The sequence below is a fragment of the Pseudochaenichthys georgianus genome, chromosome 16 (assembly GCF_902827115.2).
Source record: "Pseudochaenichthys georgianus chromosome 16, fPseGeo1.2, whole genome shotgun sequence".
NCBI lineage: Eukaryota > Metazoa > Chordata > Actinopteri > Perciformes > Channichthyidae > Pseudochaenichthys > Pseudochaenichthys georgianus.
The window spans coordinates 20,940,185-20,964,538 of NC_047518.2; the positions used below are offsets into that span (position 1 = coordinate 20,940,185).

At 41.3% G+C, this 24,354-nt stretch overlaps 1 protein-coding gene across 3 annotated transcripts in view; it reads left to right on the forward strand.

Moving 5' to 3' along the window:
• The window catches only part of LOC117461242 (lysophosphatidylcholine acyltransferase 1), a 46,628-nt gene extending 24,445 nt beyond the window's left edge, over positions 1-22,183 (forward strand). For 2 of the 3 annotated variants that reach the window (XM_034103040.1, XM_071205831.1), the window contains exons 2-14: positions 2,476-2,615; positions 3,571-3,785; positions 11,280-11,392; positions 11,572-11,632; positions 12,034-12,092; positions 13,845-13,879; positions 14,896-14,950; positions 15,072-15,154; positions 15,823-15,948; positions 16,515-16,668; positions 17,105-17,203; positions 17,607-17,748; positions 18,218-22,183. In XM_034103040.1, coding sequence (XP_033958931.1) covers positions 2,476-2,615; positions 3,571-3,785; positions 11,280-11,392; positions 11,572-11,632; positions 12,034-12,092; positions 13,845-13,879; positions 14,896-14,950; positions 15,072-15,154; positions 15,823-15,948; positions 16,515-16,668; positions 17,105-17,203; positions 17,607-17,748; positions 18,218-18,450 — 1,515 coding nt within the window. In that variant the 3' untranslated portion in view covers positions 18,451-22,183. The remainder of the gene's footprint in view (positions 1-2,475; positions 2,616-3,570; positions 3,786-11,279; positions 11,393-11,571; positions 11,633-12,033; positions 12,093-13,844; positions 13,880-14,895; positions 14,951-15,071; positions 15,155-15,822; positions 15,949-16,514; positions 16,669-17,104; positions 17,204-17,606; positions 17,749-18,217) is intronic. The other variant, XM_071205832.1, reaches the window with a different exon arrangement.
• Positions 22,184-24,354: the final 2,171 nt, after the last annotated feature.

Here is a 24,354-nt window from a genome sequence, read left to right on the forward strand (position 1 = left end):
AAATACTAAAGAAAGTGCTGCAGCTTCTCAATGAACTTAAAAACCCTCCAATGAGGAAATTGTTCAGTCTTGTAAAACTAGAAACTCATTGGCATTGCCTTACTACCAATCAACAGTTACAATTAAATATTTGTACAACAGCTTCCTACTGTTGATTTAGATAAGAAGAAACAACGACATCTGATGGAAAGCATGGTTGTTTGTCATTGGAAAAACATTCCCTTTTTAGTTTGATGATGCACTCAGAATAAAGACTACAACACCTATGGATTTGGATGGGGGTGCATAAACATATGCTTGCTTTCACAAACACACAGGGTCTACTCTCTTTTGAATAATAATGAATACAAATGCAGATGGGTTTCAACCTTGCAGGGCCTTCTTCATCCGTGCAGAAATAATAACAGACTGGTAACATCTGGTTCACTTTCTTTGCATTTGCTGGTTTGTAAATCATATCTGGTAATGGCTTTTTTGCGTTTTTCCTTTTTTTATGCTATTATATTTGTATACCAAAAAGCCTTAGTTAAATGTGTACATTTAGCATTTTGTTTGAATGTGTTTTGTTGGCAATTAAAATGCAATTCCCAAGTTGCATGAGAACAGTTGAATGTTTATTTGCTTTCACAATCGCTTTTAAGATGCTCTTTAGTACAATGCCTGCATTCACTCAAACTCCTATATACTCCTCATATAAAACCTCTCTGGTTTTATAGCATTGCTTTAATTTTAATCATTTTTGACATTCATGCATTCTCATTCTCAGGTCTCAATACATATTTAAACAAATGCATTATACAGTGGCTCTCAAGCATTTAAGGCAAGGCCAATTTTATTATAGGAAAAAAATACTTGTTTGTCAGTTGTGCAAAAGTGTGTAAGGCAAGTTTATTTATACAGTACCTCTCAGCACACGGCAACCCAAAGTGCTTTACAAAATGAAATAAAAGACATTTAAGAACAAATACAGTGGAAGCACATTATAAAAAGGCATTTAAAAACATGCATTTAAAAAGCAAAGATAATAGCATCAACACAACGGGTATAAAATACATGGATAAAAAGCCATACTGCAGTTTGAGTGCAGTACTTCATTTGTATAAAAAAAGAGTCGTAAGTGTGGTTGACATGTATAATTGCATAATGTATTTTAAGAGGATCTTGGGAAAGTAACAGTCTGGAGGACAATGAACAAGTAAACTAAGGTGTTGTGTTACTGCGGGAGGATCAGTGTGTAATAATGTCATTTTGCGACTCTCCCAAAACCCAAGAAAGTAGCTAATACCATCATGATCTATACATGGTTGTTTCCCGTTCCAACAGCGGTGTGTGTTTTTAGAAAAGAATACATGTGTTACATGAAGATCAACTACTGTCAAAAATGTGTTAGTTTCCTATTGTCAGTAGTTCAACAAGCCAGCTTTAGATTGACTGATTTAGATCAGTGTTTCTCAAACTTTTTCACACCAAGGACCACTTAACCAATAAAAAAACACTCGCGGACCACCTAAATCCATAAATATCCAAAAACACATCGTTTTTCTAGAACAGATTACAAATCGCCTGAAAATGGTACAAACAAGTGGCAACATGTGTGATGAAGTTGTTGGGCTGGGCTATATCATGCAATCGAAAGTGAAACGTAACCTCGCTCCATTGCGGAGATATTCCCGCGAGAGTGCGGAAAACTCAAATGTATTTATTTATTTCAAATGTGAAATGTTACCAATATACTCACGGACCACTAGGGGGCGCTCACAGACCACCAGTGGTCCGCGGACCACACTTTGAGAAGCACTGATTTAGATTGACCATGCTAACAGACAAACACTCTCCCTGGATCAGATAGTGCAGATAGGCTTCATGCCCTTCAGTAGCGCTTTTTATCAAGACAAATATTGACAGAAGATAAGTGCTGCTATCAGGGAGTCATAACAAGCTGTAAAAACAGTCACCATTCAAACCAAACTGAACAAGCTTTTACGGAGCTTTGAATACATGAAGAGGCTTTCTTCCGAGTAGCGTTTACATGATTAGGTTTTATATATAAAAGGTTTATATTGTGAGTTTAGGGCAGACAAACCTAGCTATTTAAATGGTCCAACACAGGCCATGCTGCCGGCCTGCTGCCGTCTGTACTGCAGAGGACATGCACATACAGGAAAAAGCTGCAGAAGCCAACACCGCCAGAAGTGCTAATAATTTGTTGTGCTTTGCATAAGACAAAGCAATCATTGTGTTCTGATGAGCTTTTTTCATTTATTCAGAAGATGCAATACAGTCAGCTATGTTCTTGCATTTTCCCTGCGATCAAAAAAGAGTCATGTCAAGATTTAGGGTACTTTCATAGTCATTTTTGGCTTAATACTGCATAGATTAAATTGATCCAAGACGACATTACATGAAGAAAGATCTACTTTGAGGTGTGTTTTTGTTTAACCCTTTCCCTTTTCTCTTTTCCTCAATCTCTCCCAGATTGCATTAATGACAGTCACACTGTTCCCCATCCGTCTACTCATAGCTGCATTCATGATGCTGCTGGCTTGGCCTTTTGCCTTCCTGGCCTCATTAGGGCGCTCGGAGACCACCGTCGAACCCCAGTGCCTCTGGAGGAGGTGGGTGCTTTGTCTTGTATTTGTCTTAAAAACAAGTTGTATAGCAGCAACTGTAGAATGCTATTATCATTAGGCCACCAGTGATGGTTAAAGTAGGAATAAATGGCTCCAAAAATATCATAGGATTTCCTTTCTTTTGTGAAATGGGCCATCCATTGATACATTTTCAGGAATTCATTCGAACAGTCTGTGACTACTAGTCTTCAAAACCTGTGTTTATACAAATGCAACTATAAAAAGGAAGCCGAAATGTCTGGCATGTCGCAATTTAGAGTTTTGTGTTAAAAAGAAAAATTCCCCAAAACCATGTTACCTTTCAGTTTATTTTAAGTAATTCTTGAGCTTTAATAGTTTAGATGTTCAACCCTTTGTCTCAGTCTTGTGCTCCATACTGTCACAGCTGATACAGGTCTCCACTTCGTGACGAAAATAGCACCAGAAAGGTTCATGAACATGCGGTTGAATCATGTCACATAGATGACGCCTGTACCTTTTTCGTGTGGGCGGGTTGGTGAAAGTTGCCTTGAGAAAATAAATAGATTTTTTTTAGACTCAATCAAGTCTTAAAAGACACAGGTGGTTAGAAACTCACTTATATTAAAAAGTAAGAATAGTTAGAGGTATACATGTACAAAATGCCATGTTGGGCTTGAACATGCAAACTGCTCTTTAACAACACGAAAGGTGAAATAAGCTTTTCTTTTGCAGTTTGCAAATGGTTAGGTTCTCTAAAAGTTCCTCTTGGTGTGTAAACTGTGTTATTTCTGTATAGATTTTCATTCAATTATGTTTTTTACATTTGGCGCTATTCACTGATCCTATTCATTCAACATTGAATTTCTACCAAGCCATATTCTTCTATTTCAACTTTTAAATGTCTTTGGATACCTATCATACGGTCCCTGTCTGCAGTTTAATTGAAAGATGCCTCACACATGCATGATTTTTTTTTCAGAGTTGTGGACATAATTCTGAAGATCATCATGCGGGTCATGTGGTTTGTGGGGGGGTTCCATTGGATGACGGTGAAAGGTCGAAGGGCGTTGCCTGCAGAAGCACCCATCCTCACCCTGGCCCCCCACTCGTCCTACTTTGATGCCATCCCAGTCACCATGACAATGGCCTCCATCGTCATGAAGGCTGAGAGCAAGGACATACCTCTCTGGGGCAGTAAGTACCAAACGCATACCAGGATATATTAGTCTCATAGTTCTATCTGCCCTGTGCCCTGTGTTGTGATGTTCTACTTGGTAAAAGGCAGGTCTCAACAGTTTCTGGGATCTTGCTTTAAACAAAGGGATTGCCCAATCTACTTTGCCGAATGTCTTTATAAGGGTTGAAGTCAAGAACAGCTTGGTTATATTCAAAGCAGTGGTTGTAAAGGAAATATGTTAACACAAGAATACACACGCCTTGCTGTAGTTTAGAAGCAGACATTTCCAAAAATATGACCATTACCTCTCAGCTCTGACTTGGCAAGTTAACACTTCACCATCTCTGAGTCAGTTCCAAAGTCATAATGACACACTTAAACTCATGAAACCACTCATGACAGGAGGAAACGGAAATTAAATATTCTTATTTTAGTTAATTAATCACACTTTCACTGCAGAAGGAAAATAACGTCCTAGTAACTCACAACTTCCTTAACAGATCTAAAGATGAAAGCATAGCGTGTCAGACATAATTGCCAATACTAACCATAACAGATTTTATGGAAGGGAAAATTGTCTCATTATGTTCTTCATGAAATCCGAGGCTCACGTTCTCGGCATTATTTATTTTAACCTTCATCTCTTATCATCATCCACCTGGCGTGGTTGCCACTGCAATTAAAGGAACACTTTATGTGAATGTATCCTACCATCACTGCTTATAGTGTATCCCATCTGGCAGCTTGAGTTATTTTCTGTACACTCAAGTATTCTCAAGTAGGCCTTGCTGAGGGACTGCCAGTACACACACTGTTTAGTGTAAGAACAGGTTGTACCTATACGTTCAGTTTCATTTGTAGTTCCAGTTCAGGCGTCTTTATGCCTCTGGCCCCCAGCCAGCAGGACATGCAGTAAAAGTACTAGGTGTGTGTTTTTTAAGCCTTTATTTCTCCCCCCCTTCCCTGCCCACTAATGGCGCGTTTCCACTGCAGCGGGTAGCTCGCTTTAAGCGTGCCGAGCCGTGCGGGGCCCGTTTTTGGTTGCGTTTCCACTTGGCCTAGTTTTGGCCCGGGGCTACTTTTTCACCTTTTTTCTGGCACGACTAAATCGTGGTTCTAGGGCCAGGAACAACCAGGCTGAGTCGGGCTGAGTATGCTAAACTAGAGAGAGAATCGCTGGCAAGGGGGCTACAACTACAACAAGATGAACATATTTGACCGTGATTTAATAATAATACACATTTCAAAATGATGCCGAAGTAACAACATACTGATACCGGTTAGTAAAAACCATGAATTAATGCTTTAACAAGTCTGCAGACAGACGGCAGGCGAAAAACCCTTTTAAAATGCTTGTTATCTAAATGGAGCTTGGCTAAGCTAACGTTATATATGCTCCGACCGTCCGTCCACACTCACAACAACGGCCTATACAGACATAAATAAACCAGCGACTGTATTCGCCATGACACAGGCAGTCTGTGGTTTGTACTTGTTTAACTTTTGTCTAGTTTCTGAACAGATATGAGTGCTAAGAGCTAACGGCTGTGTTGTTTTTCTGGGGCTCTCATTGAAGATGACGTCACGGCTCCGCCTACACTGCGTTACTATAGTAACTACCCCAGTTCCTAAACTGTAATGGAAGCGCAGCATTAAAGTGAATCGGGCCTAATAAGGCCTAACCAAACCGAACAAGGCCGAGCGAGGCCTGAAGTGGAAATGCGCCATAAGTCAGTAATTAGCCACTTCATGCTGAGTGAAGCCTGCCAAACAACGTAAGCCTTACTTGCCCGTATTTCAGGATTGAGAACACATGTTCTCGTAGACAAATTGGCATTACTATCAACTTGATACCTTAGTAGCAACAATGGATATGTCTTGTATTTTCATTGAACATTGTTTTTATTTTTGGGTTATCAACTAATGTGTCCCCTCAAATTAAGTTTGACTAGTCATGCTGGCCTGGCCAAACAAGTGGAGTCCAGAAAAAGCATTAAGACCTGATCAGCCACGGTGACGTGTGCAAAGTGTCTCACGGTACCAGATAGAGACCTAATCCCTTCCTCTGGGCAGACGGCTCACAGTTGGAATCAATTTGTTCTTCAATCAATCAATGTTTATTTATATAGCCCAATATCACAAATGTTACATTTGTCTCAGTGGTCTTCACAGTTTGTACAGAATATCAGTATGACAATACGACACCCTCTGTCCTTAGACCCTCAAATCGTACAAGGAAACACTTCCAGAGAAACCCCACAGAGGAGGGATCCCTCTCCCAGGACGGACATACGTACAATAGATGCCGTCTATTCACCCACAATCAAAAAGTGTGCACCCTGATTAAAACTGATAAGTTAACATAACTCAACTTATCAGTTCTCATTCATAACACTCCGTTCGATGTCTCACTATGGGATGCGCCTCATCGCGGAGCAAACGGAAGCATCAATCTCATTACACCAATCCTGATTGGCTGGTGATCTTGACGTCAGCGTCAGGGAAATCACCCCCTATAAGTAGCTTGCGCCACGACGCATGCGTCATTCAAACACCTCTTCTCGCTTCAGAGCACATATCTACAGTAGCCGGGCAAGCTTCACTGTCCACAGACTGAACCCAAATACCCATTTCGGTCGACGAGCGCTCGCCGGCTACTCCTTCTGCTTCGCAGGAAGACGGTAGTACTAACGCTGTTAGTATTTTAAAAAAATCGACCTCGCCCTTCTCTTACCCGAGAAAGTAAGGGAGGTCCGATTTTTCAAGCTAGCAGCACACCTGTTGCTAGCTCGCTCCCTCTCTACCGACACCACGGTAGTGAGGACGTTTTTCTTTTCTCTTCTCCACGGAGGGGAAAAGGATTAAAAAGGAGCATACTGCCACACCAGTCAGTATTCTCCGGGAATAAAAGACCCACACCGTCCTTTTTCTCCGGATTAAGGACAAGGTGGTAATACCTTTTTCTCCTGTCCCACCTGTCAAGAGCGGGCCCTCTCCACGCCACGAGGCGACCACGATGGACGCCCCTCTCCCTCACACCAGAGGAGTCAGGGACTCGGTGGCTCGACTCGGTTGCTCGACTTGGTGGCTCGACTCTGCGGCTGCGGGTTGAAGATCTCGGGCACAGACACATACCAGGTCTGTTCGTCCTGCCTCGGGCTGGAACACGCCCGAGGCGCTATCGACAACCCCGGCTCATGCGGACATTTTGTCAGCTTCACCGTTAAGAGCCTCCGCCGACGGTTAGCAAGACAAGCTAGCCTGTCGGAACAGGACCCCCCCATGTCCATGGACCCGCCGGCCACAGAGAGTGAACCCCTCTCCGTGTCGGTCTGGGGCTCATTATCCACATGGCCACAGAACCGGAATCCCGCGCCCTGGCAGGCCGGGACCCGGTGACGACAAGACACGCGGGAACGGATTCCCGCGCTTTACCAAGCTGGGTCTCCCGGTTAGACCTCACCATGGTCTCACCCGCGGAGGATGTCCTCGAGCTGGACTATGAGGAGGACGAAGAGGAGGACACCCTGGCGTTCCTCCTGTCCGAGTCGGATGACCAAGAAGAGGACACCTTCATGTCATCGGCTCAGGCTACAAAGCCTGGAGCGAGGGCTGCTCTCCCGGGCGATAGCACACCAGCTTCGCCCGGTCTGAGCATGGACCTGCAGGCCGTGTGCAAACGCGCTGCGGTAAGACTCAACGTCCCGTGGCCTGAAATGGCCAAGGAGACCTCCAGATCCCGCTACGAGGGAAAACATCTTCCCCAAGCAGCGGGCAAAAAGAGGCAACTCCTTCCGGTCTTCCCGGAAATGTTGGATGAAGTGTCGGTCTCGTGGAGAGACCGGCCCTTCAGCAACAAGGTCCCAATCCAGGGTACCTCCTCCCTAGACTGCGACGGAATGGAGAGGCTCGGCCTGCTCCGCATACCGCCCATGGAACCGCTGGTAGCGGCCCACCTTCTACCGAAGGTGGGCCCGTCACCGAGCAGGAACCCCACGCTGCCAGCAAAGTCGGACCGCTTTCAGTCTACAATGACTGAAAAGTCCTACAAAGCGGCAGCGCTGTCCGCCAGGGCCCTGAACGTGTCCTCATTGCTAACCGCCTACCAAGCGGAGCTCTGCGAGGACCTGTCGGGTAGCCCGGGAGCAGCCACTCTGGACGAGATGGCAGCGGTCACGGACATTTGCCTACGTGTCCAGCGCTGCGCCGTCCAGGCCACGGGCAAGGTAATGGGGATCATGGTGGTGCAGGAAAGAGCGAGATGGCTCAACATCACCAACCTCCCTGACCGAGAAAAGGAGGATGTGCTGGATATGCCCATCGTTCCCGAGGGAATTTTCGGCTCCGCTCTCGCCTCCATGCAAACGAGGTGTGAGACGAAGAAGAAGGAGGACGAGGCACTCCACCTCTGCCTCCCTCGAAGGGTCCAGCTGCTGCCTTCGCAGCAGCAGTCCTTCACCCAAGCTGTCTCGAACTCTGCTCGGTTTAAAGCACCGGACAAGCAGAGGTCGCAGCCCACCCCGAGTCCCCAGCCCAGGCTGGAGACAAGGGCAAGTTGGCCGAGAAAATCTCCGGTTCCGGCTGCAGCTCAGGCTCAGCCAACCCAGAATTTCGGCCAGCAGTCGAGGAAGAAGAAGCGAGCGGCGTGACAGCCCCTCCTTCTCCCCTCCGTGAATGTGTTCCCGCCGCCTCGAGAGATGCCTAAACACCATCCTCAAGTCCGCACAAACACATGTCACATGCTGATTGATTCTTTTGTTATAAAACATTTGCCGCTGACGCATCCAGGCTTCAGGCCGAGGGCGCAGCTCAAAAAAATGAAAAGAAAATCAATAAAAACAATAAACAGCCCGTCAATTGTTCCCCTTCTGAGAGCAGCTACGGCATCTCTCAAAAGGCGGTTTACTGACGGGTCTGTGAAGGCACCACCGCCACACGCAGTGCCGGCTGGGGCTTTAAGGGCACCACCGTCACGCGCAGTGCCGGCTGGGGCTTTAAGGGCACCACCGTCACGCGCATGCGCAGTGCCGGCTGGAGCCGTAAGCGTGACATCTCAGCTGGAGCATACAGCAGGAGATACTCACGACATCTGCCTGGGCTTCTCAAAACAGTTATACTTTATCTGTTTTCACAAACCCAGAGAGAGTCAACCCATATTCTGGAGAGAGAGGTTCTCTCTCTCGCGCCTACGGGTGCTGTCCTTTCACGGAAGGTGGTCACCACGGACGCAGGTCAGACAGGATGGTATTTACGAAGGTCGCCCGGTGAGGGGTCTCTAGATCAGAGACCTCCAGCGGGCGCACGTAAATCACCCGGAGCTTTTAGCGGTGTTTCCCCACCCTAAAACGCTTCCTGCCTTCTCTCAGAGGACACCATGTCCTCGTGAGGACAGACAACACAACATCGTGTATGAACCACCAAGGGAGGTTGCGTTGTCTCCAGTCACACACACTGGCACACAAACTGATCCCTTGGAGCGGCAGACGTCTCCTCTCTCTGAGAGCGACACAGGTACCGGGAGTTATGCACCTCGGGACAGAATTACTGTCCAGAGGTGCACCACTCTATGCAGACTGGACTCCACATCCAAGGATCGTGAGTCCGCTGTGGGTGCGTTATGGCAGAGCCGCCAAGCGGGTCAGCAATATTCACGCAATGTCTGTACCTCATGCACTCAGTTCGCCCCAGGGCAAATTAGAGTGTTGTTGAAGCCCAACCCTGCCTTTACACCAAAGGTGGTTGGTTCGTGTACCCCAATTGACATTGAGGCATTTCCTCCGCCGCTAGTTTCCTCCAGGGAGCAGCAGCAGGATCTGTTGTGTCCAGTCCGGGCTTTACACACATATATGGACAGATCAAAGGAGCTTCGTCTTAATGACCAACTCTTCGTGTCCTGGGCTAACCCTCACAAGGGTAAGCCTGTTACTAAGCAACGGCTCTCCCACTGGATTGTGGAGGCAATTGCTTTGGCCTATACGAGTCAGAATTTGCAAGCACCTTCGGGTCTGCGGGCTCACTCGACTCGGGGCCTGGCTACATCCTGGGCTTTGTTCAAGGGTGTTTCCATCCAAGACATCTGTGCAGCGGCGAGCTGGTCCTCACCGCTCACTTTTGTCCGCTTTTACAGGCTAAACGTCTCCGCTCCAAGCGTGGCCCGAGCAGTGCTGGGCACCTTGTTGAGTCGGGACTCCACCTGTTAAATTCTGGTTGATCGGTGATCTTCGAGATAAGCTCGTCTGGCAATACGGGAGCTACAATATCCCATAGTGAGACATCGAACGGAGTGTTATGAATGAGAACTATAGGTTACTTACGTAACCCCAGTCCTCAGAGTAACATGAAGTGAGGTGTCTCACCAGACGGCCCTCCTTGCTATGGTGAAGCGAGAAGAGGTGGTTATTTTGAATGACGCATGCGTTGTAGCGCAAGCTACTTATAGGGGCTGATTTCCCCTGACGCTGACGTCAAGATCACCAGCCAATCAGGATTGGCGTAATGAGATTGATGCTTCTGTTTGCTCCGCGATGAGGCACATCCCATAGTGAGACATATCACTTCATGTTACTCTGAGACTGGGGTTACGTAAGTAACCTATAGTTTTTACTCAACAGTAGTTTTTTACATAAATGTCACAAAAACACAGAGGAATGTTTCAGTACAGCCACATTCTTCGTCTCTTCAATGTGCAGCTCTGTTGCTGAGTAATTTGGATTTAAGTGCTTTGTTTAAGGACATCATTAGAGTGGGGGTTGATGTAAAAAGGAGATGATATGCTCTCTTCCCTTCCTGGCTTTTCTTAGTGAAGTGTTTTTGCTTCTGAAATGATGTATCTGATCGTTCAAAAGTCATGATCATAATGCTAATTACATCATTCTTTACTGTTTAAGGCAATATATTGCTGCACTAATCAGTCCTTAAGCTGAAAATGTTATCATTTTTCAGTCGATGAGTTTTTTTAATGGCTTTTTGGTTTGATGGCAGACATAAGGTCTGTGATTAAGGCAGTTTGAGAGATTGTCACTTATGTTTTACAGCAAAAAAGGTCAGCTTATAACCCAAATGTGAACTCTAAAGCTTGTACTTTTCTTACATTTGTTTGCTAACAAGTGGCTAAATTAGACTATAGTCATGTGACCATGGTATAGTTTATTATAAAACATTACTATACTATCTCACTTCTGGTGATTGCATTTATGCTTCAAAAATCTGAAATGGTGAAAGACAATTTACTTTTCATTAGAGGATTAAAGGAACCAGGGCAAAGATAACTTCTGGCTTGGCCTACAAAAGTATGTCATCCCTGCGGCACAATATACATACACGGCATGTGTTACCTGGTTAACTTGTCTGAGTTCTTGCAAATTGTGCATATTCCTGTTGGATCCAGCTGTCAGAGTTCCCTCATCTCCTTCTACCTAATGCAGTAGATACCAATAATGCATAGAAACATTAGTTAATGTCAAATTAAATAACTAAATTAGCATCTGTTCTTTCTGCGTTCTTGTTTCCAGCTCTGATTAAGTTCATCAGACCGGTGTTTGTCTCACGGTCGGACCAGGACTCCAGAAAGAAGACTGTGGAGGAGATCAAACGCAGAGCCCACTCAGGGGGGGAATGGCCTCAGGTAAACAGAAATGTGATGCTTATACAGATAACATCACCTGATTTAAACAGGAGTACATTTAATTAGATTTTTCTTTTTAGTGCAAGCTAATAAACATCGTTTTGTTTTATAACATTTTGTTCAGGATGAGACCCCTGTTTTTGTTTTTTTATTTGTGAACCATTCCTTCCTTCCTACAGATAATGATATTTCCAGAAGGAACATGCACAAATAGATCCTGCCTAATCACCTTCAAGCCAGGTAAAACGCTCCCATCATCATTTTATTAAGCTTTTCTCTTTTGATTATCCTTCAAAATGATGCTGCCATTTTGCTCACATGCAGTGACATTTCACATGTAACCCTGCGTGCAAATGTACTTATTATTACAAATAAAAAAAATTCTGCTGGAAGAACATCTTTGATAAACAGATAAAGCATAGAGATAAAATAAGGTTGGGCATTTGGCTGGATCGGTGGCTGATTTATTTGGCAGATATTTGAATATGCAAATAAATGCCTTTTTTAATTTCTGCATTGATTCCTTTGGTGTTTTTGATTTGTAAAATGTCATTGAGTGCACCTACAAAACATGCAAATATTATTCAAATAATTGTGCTATTGTTCTTTAGTCAATTTATTTGTCTTGTTTACTCTTGCAGGGGCCTTCATCCCAGCTGTACCCGTGCAGCCTGTAGTGATTCGTTACCCCAATAAACTGGTAAGATAATTTGAACAAACATTCAATACGATTTTAGTTTTCTACATAACAATTTAAGTTTCTATTTTGTATTGAAGTGTTGTAAAATCAAACCAATAGGTTATCTATCATGAGTGACTCCCCAGCAATCTCCATATTCACAGCGTTAGTTGTGAAGTATTTGCATGCGCCATATTTTGTGTGTGTTTGTATGTGTGCGTGTGTGTATACTATGCCTGGCACCTCACCAGAGTCTCACTCAGTGGGTAGGTAACGATCTTGCCGGTCACATGGTGGGTAGAAAGATATTGCAGTTATATATAGTATCCATGAAGGAGAAAATGTTCTGAGTAATGCAGAAAGATGTGCAAACTCAGCAGAATCCCATACGGTACTGTGAGATCCTCCACCGGTCAACGCTTGTTGTCGTGGTCACATTGTGTCGTTGTTTGATTTTAAATACAGGGATAACGCTGACACTGTTTCAAAAGGTAAAGAAGAGAACACATACAGTGTATATTGGTTAATAGGCTGAATCTTACATTTAAAACTAACACAACAAGAAACAAAAATAGTCAATATAAAAAAAAAACAATCAGTGCTTCGATACCCTGTGCCTACTCAACTGCAAAGCTCCGCAGATATCATGTGTCTGTGAAGGCTTTGTAATCCAGTCGTGTAGTAATTATGTAGATACAACATGCTGTGGGCATATGGGACTCATGTTGCCGCAGCAGCATACTTAAGTGAATGCACTATTTTTGGTTTATTTATAAAACATTTACAACTGTTTATTTAATTTATGATTCAAATGTAATTCCCATTGTGCTTCCACAGCCTCTGGCAAGTATATTCTATATAGGTGAAGATTTTATTGTGAAAGAAAGAGTTTACCCCGCTCATGCTCTGGATGCTCGGATTAGACTAAACTAATTTGCATCTCGTATGAATGATGGACTCTTTCTTCACGAGAGGCCTACTGGAACGACAAACGAGTCTGATTTAGTTTACGTTGTTTACATCTGGGTTATGAGAAGAACTCAGTGATGCGCACACAGTTTCTTCCTGATAGCCTGACTGGGAATCTGGCTAATCATGGTGTGACTCAGAAGGCAAATAAAGGCATATCTCTTGTTATAGGGCTTGTTGTTAGTGAGGCTGTGGTAATGCACGCAGGACATTGTGAGATGGAACTGTTTTAGGCTGTTATAAATGCAGCTAACATGTTCTATTGAGGGAGCTATTGCTATATGGTCTGCTATATCTGAGGTCAGTTGCAGAAATCACAAATGTAGTTGCAACATTTGAGTGGTGCCAGTCCTGATTCTGTGGTTAGGCTTTTGAAATAAATGAGTCAAAAGATTGATACATATCTGAAATATGTCACTTATTTTCTTGCTAAGTCATTGTGTTTGCATGCACCTTAGTAACTACAGTATGCCTACATTACTGTTAGTAAACCTGTGACCTTAGCAATGACTAACGAGACACACTTGTGCTTAAAAATCATCTCTTTACTCTTAGAAATATGCCAAAACTGGTATATTGTTATCTAGAAGGGGCAACCTGATCTTATCATGATTTGTAAGCGTGGTGATTTCCTGCCTTAACCTCATTACGCTTAATCTGGTGTTTGGTGGGCAAATGAGCATGAACTGTTTCTTAGCAGGAACAGCTGCGGGAAGAAACAAACGGTTCATAAGAAAAGCATTCTTGAAATATTAAAATGAATATTTACTTCAAACTGATGTTTACACTTCATGTTCTTTACAGGACTCGATCACATGGACGTGGCAAGGGCCTGGAGCGTAAGTACACAATTCCTTATTTCATATAAAGTGTGCTTCGGTATATTTGCTTGCTGTTAAAATGTACAATGCACTGTGTTTTTTAACTCTTTTTAAATGCATCATAAATATATAATAAAATAAATGATAATAAGACTGGATGATGATGATGATGGTGATGGTGATGGTGATGAAGTATAAATCCTCCAACATCTGGGTTAGGGTTACACTGTACAGAAAGATAATTATTCCGACCTAAAAAAAATACATATTGAATAAAGTAATTTGACAGTGTCTCTGAAAAAGATTAGCGTTATAGTTTTTCTTATGAACATAATTGAAAGGTTCGTCAAGGTTGTCATTCTACAACTCAAGTGCAGGATACTATTTTTGAACTGAACATTGTGGTCTGAACCAGAATCTCCTCAGTGAGATCTCAAATAGACTGGAAGCAGATTAGTTCTGGCTGGAGGAGAAACCCTGCCCTTGTTATCTGTCCCTGGAGCATCCTCAGAATATATGTCTGTAGAATAATGTGTCTGTATCACGTTTCGGTGTGGTTTCCATCATTATGCTGGCTCTGTGAATGCATCTGGCTGTGTGCCCGGCTCGGAGGAGCACAGCTATACATTATTGGAATAAATCTCTGAAAGACACACACAAACTCTAACATTATGCAGTCAGACTATCATTTCATTTCAAACCTGTCATAGAAAGTTTAAGAGTAATACTACATTTACATATATATATATTCATACCAAAGTTGAGCTTGTATGCATTTCCCTAAGCTTTGACAAGCGTACTTAAAAAAAAAATAGTCTGTCCAAACACTGGCTTTTTGGTTTTGAAAAGTAATGATTTAACAATGTGAACATTTTCGAAAAACTGTTGAAGTGAGCAATTTCTGAGAAAAAAAGTGTTGTCTTTTGAACACACCGTAAATTCTTTGTCGGACCTTTTTTGCCATGGACACCAATCACATGTCTTTGTTACTGCATTTGTTTACTGTTTTTGAACGTGTCCTTTTATCTTCACAGGTTTGAAATCTTGTGGCTGACACTCTGCCAGTTGCACAACAGGTTTGTGGTCGAGGTAAGCTCCCCATACTGCATGTACATCTTGCCCTATTAAGTCATGATAATCCCTGCACTTGTAGTATTTCAACGTATTCTATGTGAAAGGAAGTTTATTTCTTCTCTCTGTCTCTCTGCAGTTCCTTCCCATTTACACACCGTCAGAGGAGGAGAAAAAGAACCCTGCTCTCTATGCTATCAACGTGAGACGTGTCTTGGCAAAGTAAGTTAAATGTATTGTTCATATCATATGTGGCAGACGCTCCTTTTGAATGTACAAAGGGAAAGGTTGAGGGGATAGGTGATAACTCTCCACAGTTATTTTTTAAATGTATAAACATCAAATACAATATACCTTTGTATTGTCTAATAGGGACAACGAGCAATGTAACAAACAAGGAAGTGCCTTTGTTTGCTTTTAGGTCAACAACATTATTGTAATTCGACCAAGGAGAAGGATTGGCGAAAGTTTAACACAGGTCAATCACTTTGTGAAAATGTGAAGATAAAATGTTAAATTGAAACCTTCTATTTACATTTTGCATCCCTGATATTCCTGAGTATTGACACTTTGTCTACCTTGAATACCTCTCCTGCATTGAGTATAACAACTCCTGCAGTAATGTTAATGTTCTGTACCACCCGGCATATCTCTTCATTCAAACCATCGTATGCAGTGCTCACAGTTTACCTGTGTTATCATTCTGTCCCACACTCTGCTTCACTTCTTGAAGCTGGGGATGGGAAACAAAAGTCCTGCAGAAAAACTAAACACATTGTTCCAATCATCAAAGTTGCCATATCAGTCACTAAGTTATCCTTTATGAGTCTTCACCAGAGTTCGTATTGATTTGTACATACTGATCACTGTCTCCTTGTCGCCTTGCTCAGAGCCCTGGGGGTTCCCATCACAGACTACTCATTTGAAGACTGCCAGCTGGCCATGGCAGAAGGCCAGCTGAGACTGCCAGTGGACACCTGTCTGCTGGAGTTTTCCAAGCTCGCCAGGAGACTGGGGTGAGTCTCTCAACCATTCCAATGTAATCCTCCCATCAAAGAGAACCAGGCCAGGGGCAAAAAGGGTGAAACAAGGGCAAAGAACTCACCAAACACTGCAGGGATCCAGATTCAATATCTGGCAGTGGTTTGCTTTCCAGCGAATCAAACTGGTCTTGTGCACAGGTGGTGGAGTATGGGATTGTGTTCTTGTGGCTGTGCTGCTGACTTCCATTGGTTGGTCTTGTGCCTGCACAGTGTGTGATCTGGAGGGGGATAGTGTCCAGTCCACACATGGCTTGGCTTATTGGTGCAACTCCTCTCTGGGAGGTGAAAGGCAAAACTGGCAGCACTAAGTCTTATGATGGAGTCCAATATTCGGCAGGGACAAGGACTAAGATTAGTGCAGATAAGAGAAAAAGGATAGAAAATGTTCATTATTTGGCAGCAATACGGCAGAATCTTAATTGAATGCAGTCCAAAAAAGGTAGCAATTGATGTGATACAACTCTATAATATGGTCATTATGATGTTTTCTATGACCCAGTTATTAATGACTGTAAATGTATCCCTCCTTGCTGCCCCAGGCTAAAACCCCGGAACACTGAGAAGGTTCTGCAGGATTATGTGAACAGAGCCAGGAAGCTGGAAGGTCAGAAGCTGGACTTGGACGACTTTGCTCAGTTCCTCGACGTGCCAGTTTCAGAGATGCTCCGAGACATGTTCTCTCTTTTTGATGAGGTAAAGACTCGAACTGTTTCACTCACAACCATGACAGCTCTAAAGGATAACTCTCATATTACGTAATACTCGCCTTCGATGGATAAAGCACTGCAATATAGCTACACTAAATGACAGGAGTTGTGATACATGTGCAGTAAGCATTTTGTGCTTCAGTTTAGTGCATGAATAAACTCCAAGCAGGCAGTTGACTAAGTGCTTCTATAAAAACACTGTAAAGACTGGAGGCTGCATTGAATACCAGATGCATATTTGAAACTAATCACAGCCCCTTGCTTTTCATTCGGGGATACATTTGCAGTATAGAACCCAAACAAACAATCATGTTTTTTATTGCAGCGATGTGTTCACGACCTAATCAACAATCACCCGCAGCCTTGCTCACATCCTCTGTCTTCATCTTTCGTAAAGCGTTGTTTTTCTCTCGTTTTTCCAGCATGAAGATAACTGCATGGATATCAGAGAATATGTGATAGCCTTATCTGTCATATGCAGACCCGCCAAAACTCTGGAAACGATGAAATTGGCCTTCAAGGTATGTTCTGTTTTCAAGCTTTACGCTTATCTAACCACCAGACAGAAAAAGAGTTCCCTGTGCCTGCTTAGGATCTCAATGAGACATGTGCTGTGTTAAAATGACGCTAACTGTAGGTTCTAATAAAGCAGTTCTAGCATATTGACACATGTTTAAACATAGGTTTCTCATTGTCCATGCTCAGATGTGTATTTCATTACATCAGATTTAATGTGCATTATCATAACAACCAATCTGTTGATAACCAAACAATGAGTAGTATTGAGAATAAAGATTTATGATTTATAAAAACTTGGGAAACCACTTAAAGAACAATTTCTCTGGCTCCTTATCTGACAACCAGTCAGAGTGCTGATAACAAGAGAGATAACACCTGCGCTTCTCCCCATTGTGTGTTATGCAGATGTTTGAGGCAGAGGAGGACGGTGCTATCACAGAGATGGAGCTGGCAGTTATCCTGAAAACGGCTTTAGGAGTGACGCACCTCAGCGTGTCGCGTCTCTTCACTGCCATCGATCCCGAAGACACAGGGAAGATCACATTTGGTAAGAGATTTGATACAATTAAGTCAATAAGGTCATCTTTATTAATTTAGCTTTTGTTCATGAGGAGCAGTAGATTCACAACCATGTCAGTCTGTCTCTGGGCATTTCTTAGGCCTCAGTCTCATGCTTTCTTTGCCTCTGGCGCCCTCCTGTGGTCTTTCACAGCGTTCAGTTATTATGCTCCAAATATCGAGAACAAACTCCCAGAAACCTGCAGGTCCACTGCAACTCTTACTACTTTTAAATCCAGGCTGAAGACCTTTCTTGTTGCCACTGCTTTTAATTGAACTATTCACATCTTAAACTGCACTGTAACTTTTATTCATGTATTTTTTCTTTTAATGTTTATTTTATTATCTTTGCTTTTTAATGACTGTTTTTAAATGCCATTTTCTTAATGTCTTTCATTTTTGTAAAGCACTTTGAATTGCCTTATGTTTATAAATAAACTTGCCTTGCCTTTCTACAGATAAGTTCAGATGCTTTGTGGAGCAGCACCCAGACATTTCAGAGGAGTACCTGTACGCAGAGAACGCAGGCCTCAGCAGCGGCTCCTGCCACGTTCACCACACAGAGTCCAGCCTGTCTTCCCGGAAGCTGCGAGGCACTGCCAACAAAAAAACAGCTAACGGGATCTGCCCTGACTTCAGCCCCAAAGACCATGACGGCACAATAGATGGACTTTTCAAGAAACACAACTAAAAGGGTTTAAAAAGTGGGAGAAAAACAAACACCTCTCCTGGTGAGAGGGTGTTGTGTAGTGGGGGAGCAGAGGGTATCTATGTACTTGTTGGTTATTAAAATGTTTGACAAGTATCAAATCATTTTAGTAACCACAACTACAAAAATGAAGAAGTTTACCTTACCCTTTTGTATTAGTATTGTGTCCATGATTTTGGTTATCTTCATTCTGGTAACCAGTTTATTTTGTTATAAATTCCTTTTTTTTTTCATAGAAAGGATCGTCAAAATGCCAAACAATGGCTGTCAGAGGCTTGAATACTTATAGGGCAAGCACTTATAAAAAATTCCTGGGGCAAATGTTTTTTCCTCCAACATAGTGCTATCTGCGCATGTGTTCAACATGATGGAAGCGAGAAAAAACACAAGCCCCGGGCAGGGAAGTTAACAAATATTTAGTAAAAATCAGTGTTGGATTCTTTTACCTGTAACTTGTATCTGTTCCCTCTCTTTAATGGTAGCTGCCTTTTGAACTGAAGTGCAGAGTGCTTGGGCTCATGATATTTTGAGCAGTATTGAGGATTATTCATCTGAAGAAGGGAGTCCTAAGGGTACTGGTGACAATTGTAGGTACAGTAGCCACATTTGAGGTTAACCCGGGTCTCTGAGTGGACGGTCATAATTGCTATGAGCCTCTTACATATACAGTGATACATTTGATTTAGCTCAGGGTTCAGTGACAAAAATGTAACTTGTATGATGTCATCATTTTTGATGCTCACTGGGTGAAGTGCATGTCTTTATTTTCAGTACTCATCTGTTACTCCTCAGTCACATTATCTTCACACATTTCTTTCAGGTTGGCGAATTGAAGTGTCTTTTTTTTTATTGTTGAAATCACACAACGTGGACCAAAAATGCATTGGGTGATTTAATGTCACCCGTCATGTCTGTACTGTCCTTTTCTGTCAGTAGTGTAATGGCTGCAAGGAGGGGAGGGGGCTCACAATGTGTGGCCATTGAAAGCACAGTTAGGTGGCTTTGTTGGGTATTCTAAAGGCAAGGTCATATTACTTCCCTTTCTGTCTTACACTGCTATATTTGTAGTCATTCCTACCATTTTCACAGCATATCCTCAGTATCTCTGAAACGTCTACTTCTCATGTGTTCATGGAATATTCAAACAATGGGCCTTAAGTCGCTTGTTTTTCAAAAGATACCCAAGTACCTTTGCATCTAGCCACATTCAAGGGACCAGTTGAGAATTGGAAAATATCCACCTATGGTAATATGTTTGCCTGGTTTTTTGTGTTTTTGTTATCATGATCTAATTGGCACACAATGTGATTGTATTACTTCTTAGTGCACTAACATGCAGCCTGCAGCGTTAATAATCAAAGGCTGGGTTGGCCTATGTTTTATTATTACTATATAGGATTACAAATGTAATCTGAAATCACTCTTCTTTAGTCATTAGTATTCTTTAACATATTTTAGCACACAGTTTCACTTCAGTGCGAAGTATTTTATTCTGGCGTTTTGCAATGTGTCCAGAATTTACCATAAAGTATCTTTGTTTGATTTTGAAATCAAGAATCTAAAATTACAATCAATTTTTGGAATTATTGGCCAGAAAGCCACACATAATGATGCTCATTTCAATCACCTTATTTATGTCTCGTATTTCTGCAAACGTGAAACGATATTATACTACAACGCCTTTCAAAATGTACAGTGCTATACATCATGTTATTTTATAGCACGACTAAATGTTAAAGGGAATACCTCTCCTGAGCAGATGAATGAAACACAAGAGACTCTGTTTGTAGCCGGTTATACTTTGGATCTGTGCATTCATGGTTTCAGTCCATTGAGTTTGTGTTTATTGATATCACTTCAGAATGAACAACTTTGAATTGTATACGTTTGTGTGGGTGAGCTTCACGTTCCCATCCCATTCATGACCATGCATACTGTACATGTACTCTCATTATGGCTTTCGGTGTAGCAATAGTTCACATCTCTTAAATCTTCTCAAAAGATATGCTTCTAAAGAGTTCTGATATGCATTTAGAATATTCCAAATGCAGGACATTTTGTGAATTTTTGAAATACGTATATGAATGATTTTTATTTCCACTGCCATGACAAAGATCTGTGATCTTCTCTCTTTTGCAGATTGTATTGATGGTGACAAATGAGCTACATTATCATTTTCCTTTGTATAATACTGCAAATGTTTTGTGTCGTACACCTCCTACACAGTTTAAAGGTTTATTGTTGTTATATTATTACTGCTGATTATCGCTAAGTTGACTGCTTAGAAACAACAATGCAGATTTCTTAATGAAACCGATAGCCTTGAATCTATAGAGTTTTTATGCTAAAAAAGAGAATGTATAGACAATCTTGTCACAATCAGAAGCTACCCAAAGCGCTGATCTCCAGTGGACATATTCCCAAAAAGTCATGGTTTTCAAATTTAAACTTTTTATCCAGTTTGAACCTTCTTTCACCATTGACTTTTTTTTTTATGTTTAAGGCATGCAGGTTGAAAAAGGCATTGTTTAAGTGTGTCGGGCCTCGAGGTGATGTCTGCCACCACATGACGGGCCGCATTGCACAAACACACAGACTGTACGCATATATAAACTAACATGTTAAACAACAATCTTTTACTTCTATCACCTTTTTAAACTTGTACGTATTTGTGCTTGCACTTTAGATTATTTTCTTAATTTTTTTTAGTAAAGCATGTTAAGTTTGTAGGTTACAGTATTGTAGCTCTATTTTGTTAATATATAAACGTTTTTGCATTCAAATATCTGCTGCGATAATGAAAGCGCAGAAGAAATTAGAGATCACACATTACAGAAAGCTGTCCTACGTTACTCTATGTAAGAGCTTGCTTCGTGTAAACATCTTAACATGTTTGAATTTTGGAATTTGTATAAGCTTGAAACAACTTTGTAAACGCGTAGGACTTGGAAACGATTGGAATGACTAAAAACTGCACCGTGGAATGATTAAATATTAAATGTACTCCCAAGTGATGTGATTTTACAGCAGGTGGTTAATTATACAATTCACTATGTAGCTATGTATAACGGAACCCATACTGTTTGTTTACATAGGTGGAAAACAAAGCATTGACCCAGAATGAAATGTTCTGAGCCACTGTAACCCAGTTATGTGTGTTAGTTTTTTGTAACACAATGTCAATGTGAAGTTCTAAAGAATCATATATTTTATCAAGTCAAATATGTGCATTTATATATATATTCAATACTTCAGTACAATTTGGCATCGGGGCTGTACGAATATAGCGAGTCCATTTGTTTTTCACACTTTCCCTTTATGTCAAATACCTCTGTAGAGGTGAGTCTAATTTTTGTACTTGCTATCAATCTGATCACATGTAAACCTGCGAGAGATAAACTTGTATTTATGCTACTGCTGCCTGCTTCCCACAGTTTGTCCAGCAGAGAGCCTAAGACGAAAGACTTGTGTACTCTTGACAGAGCGATAGTGTTTTTCTGATGGCTTATGTCCGTGGACCAAGAAACTGAACTCTCTGTTTTCTCTGTAGCTTTACTTCCTGTCTTTTTTCTATACTCAACAGGTTTTATTTTATTAATGCATTTTGATGATGAAGAGTCATTACGGCAAGCTACTTTGAATTTGTCTGTTCAGGACTGCTATGATATAACTTGTTAATGTGACTCTTGGATTGAATAAAAAAATGAAATGTTAACACGTGGTTGTTTCTGTCACGATGGTAATTGATGGTGTGTGTGTTTGGTTCAACCTGATCTCACCAGAATGCGTGACTCCACCACGACTCCTTAACACCACAATGCGTGGTGGAGTCACGAACTTTGTTACATTTGCGTGTCGGCACCACGCAAACAACCCCAATGTAAAGTGAATGAGGCTCCTTTGTCGTGGTGCACACACGCATTTCTACAACGTCCCACAGTGAGCTTTTATTCTATACAACGTTTTTTAAATCTACTTTATAGCTTGTAGTAACTCACGGGAGGCTTCTTTTATTTTATTTGTATTCATAATTAATTTTATTTTTCGTCAGAATGTAAAAATTACATTAGTTACGAATTTGTGTTCTCAAAATACAGTGCATTGTGTGTAATGCAACTGTGATTTTTATTAAATTAGTTAGTTTTTAAGGAAGGCCAGAGCTTCAGCTGTGTCAAATAGATTGTTCCCTTTAGTTAACGTTATTTAAAAGATAATTATCATGTCTTGTATTACGAGCGTCCATTCCCATTGGATAACGGAGAATTTTACACCCGGAAGTAAGTAGCCTATTCTCCTTACTGTCGATTGATTTTACAGTGATATCTGCACTACTCATCGACTAAAAAACACCAAATTGTCCTTGTTAATTACACAACATTGATTGGTTTGAATTGTGTGCAATGCTTTTGTATTTTCCCCCTTCGATTCGGAGAAACAAATATTTTTTCGAAGTTTTTGGACGGCAGAAGACACTACACTACCCAGAATCCTCAGCTATCGTTTGGGACTACACCATGAACACCGTGATCAGTCCTCAAGTTCTTTGATTGGTTGACCTCCAACTGCATTCCATATGAAAAAAAAACGTTTCGTAAAAGAGAAAATCATACTTTATTCAGCAGTGCTTGCTTTACTCTTTGATAGTCATCACATGAATGCATTGTAATAAATGGTTTGGCTGCATTAAATATTACACATCTGTCTTAGTTCTTTATTTATCTACAGAGATCGGGCATCAGCATAGACCGGAAACTATTCTTTTACCGTTCTGTTTTAATTTCACAATAAAGTTAGTAGTAATATTTTGTTTTGATATTATTGTTTTTTATTAACTACTAGACGACTGGGTCATGTTAAGACCATCTTTTTTTGGTTTCTATGGATTTTTTCCATCGCTTTTGTGTTACAAATATCAAAACAATAACAAAATAATATTCGTCGTAAACTAAACCGGAAACAGCAGTATATTTTATTTTGTTAACACTGTAAACTTGACAGCCTTTTAACCTATGCTTTTAACCTAAACCACCTACTGGTTAAAGCACGTTATTACACGTTTAGAGTAATTGCAATGCAGGAAGATTGTGTTGCTTTTTAATGACTGTTTAAAATGCCTTTTTCTTAATGTCTTTCATTTTTGTAACGCACTTTTGAATGTGTTATATTTTATGAAAACATTCAAATATTAAGAGTACATAGTGGGAAAGTAGAAGGTCAATTATATAAATAGAGAATAGAAAATATCAAGAAGATACTCAAATGATATCTAGAGTAAAACAGTTTAGTGCCTGATAGGAGGATGTGCTAACTAATAAGGCTTTATTTAAAGAAATGTGCAGAATACGACAGTGTAATGGTGGAGGTACACACATTGATAGATGTCTTGTAATGCACTGTTGATGAACCTGTGACCTAAGTTTGTCATTCATTGCATAACTACGCTATTGTGTATATGATATGTCAATAAACCTTAGAAAATCTTGAAATCTTGAAAGGCATGTGCAAAATAGCAATTATATACAGTCTTTAATGAACTATTAGAGAATAACGAGTAATGAATATGCTTTAAATGGATCTGCAGATAAATATTTAGTCTTCTCAAGCACTAACTATCAAATATCTCGCCTGATTGTTGGCACTTGACAATCACCTTCACTGAATTTCATTCAGGTGTAACTAAAGTCTGATTTAAGGCTTGTTTATATTTCACATCATTAATCCAAATCTGTAAAGTAACTAAAATAAATGTAGTGGAGTAAAAATACCATGTTAACCTTAAAGAAAGCCCTCAGGATTATAAAAGACCACCATCACCCCAGCCACAAACGGTTCTGTCTGCTGCAGTCTGGCAGGCGGTACCACAGCATTCGGACTAAAACCACCAGA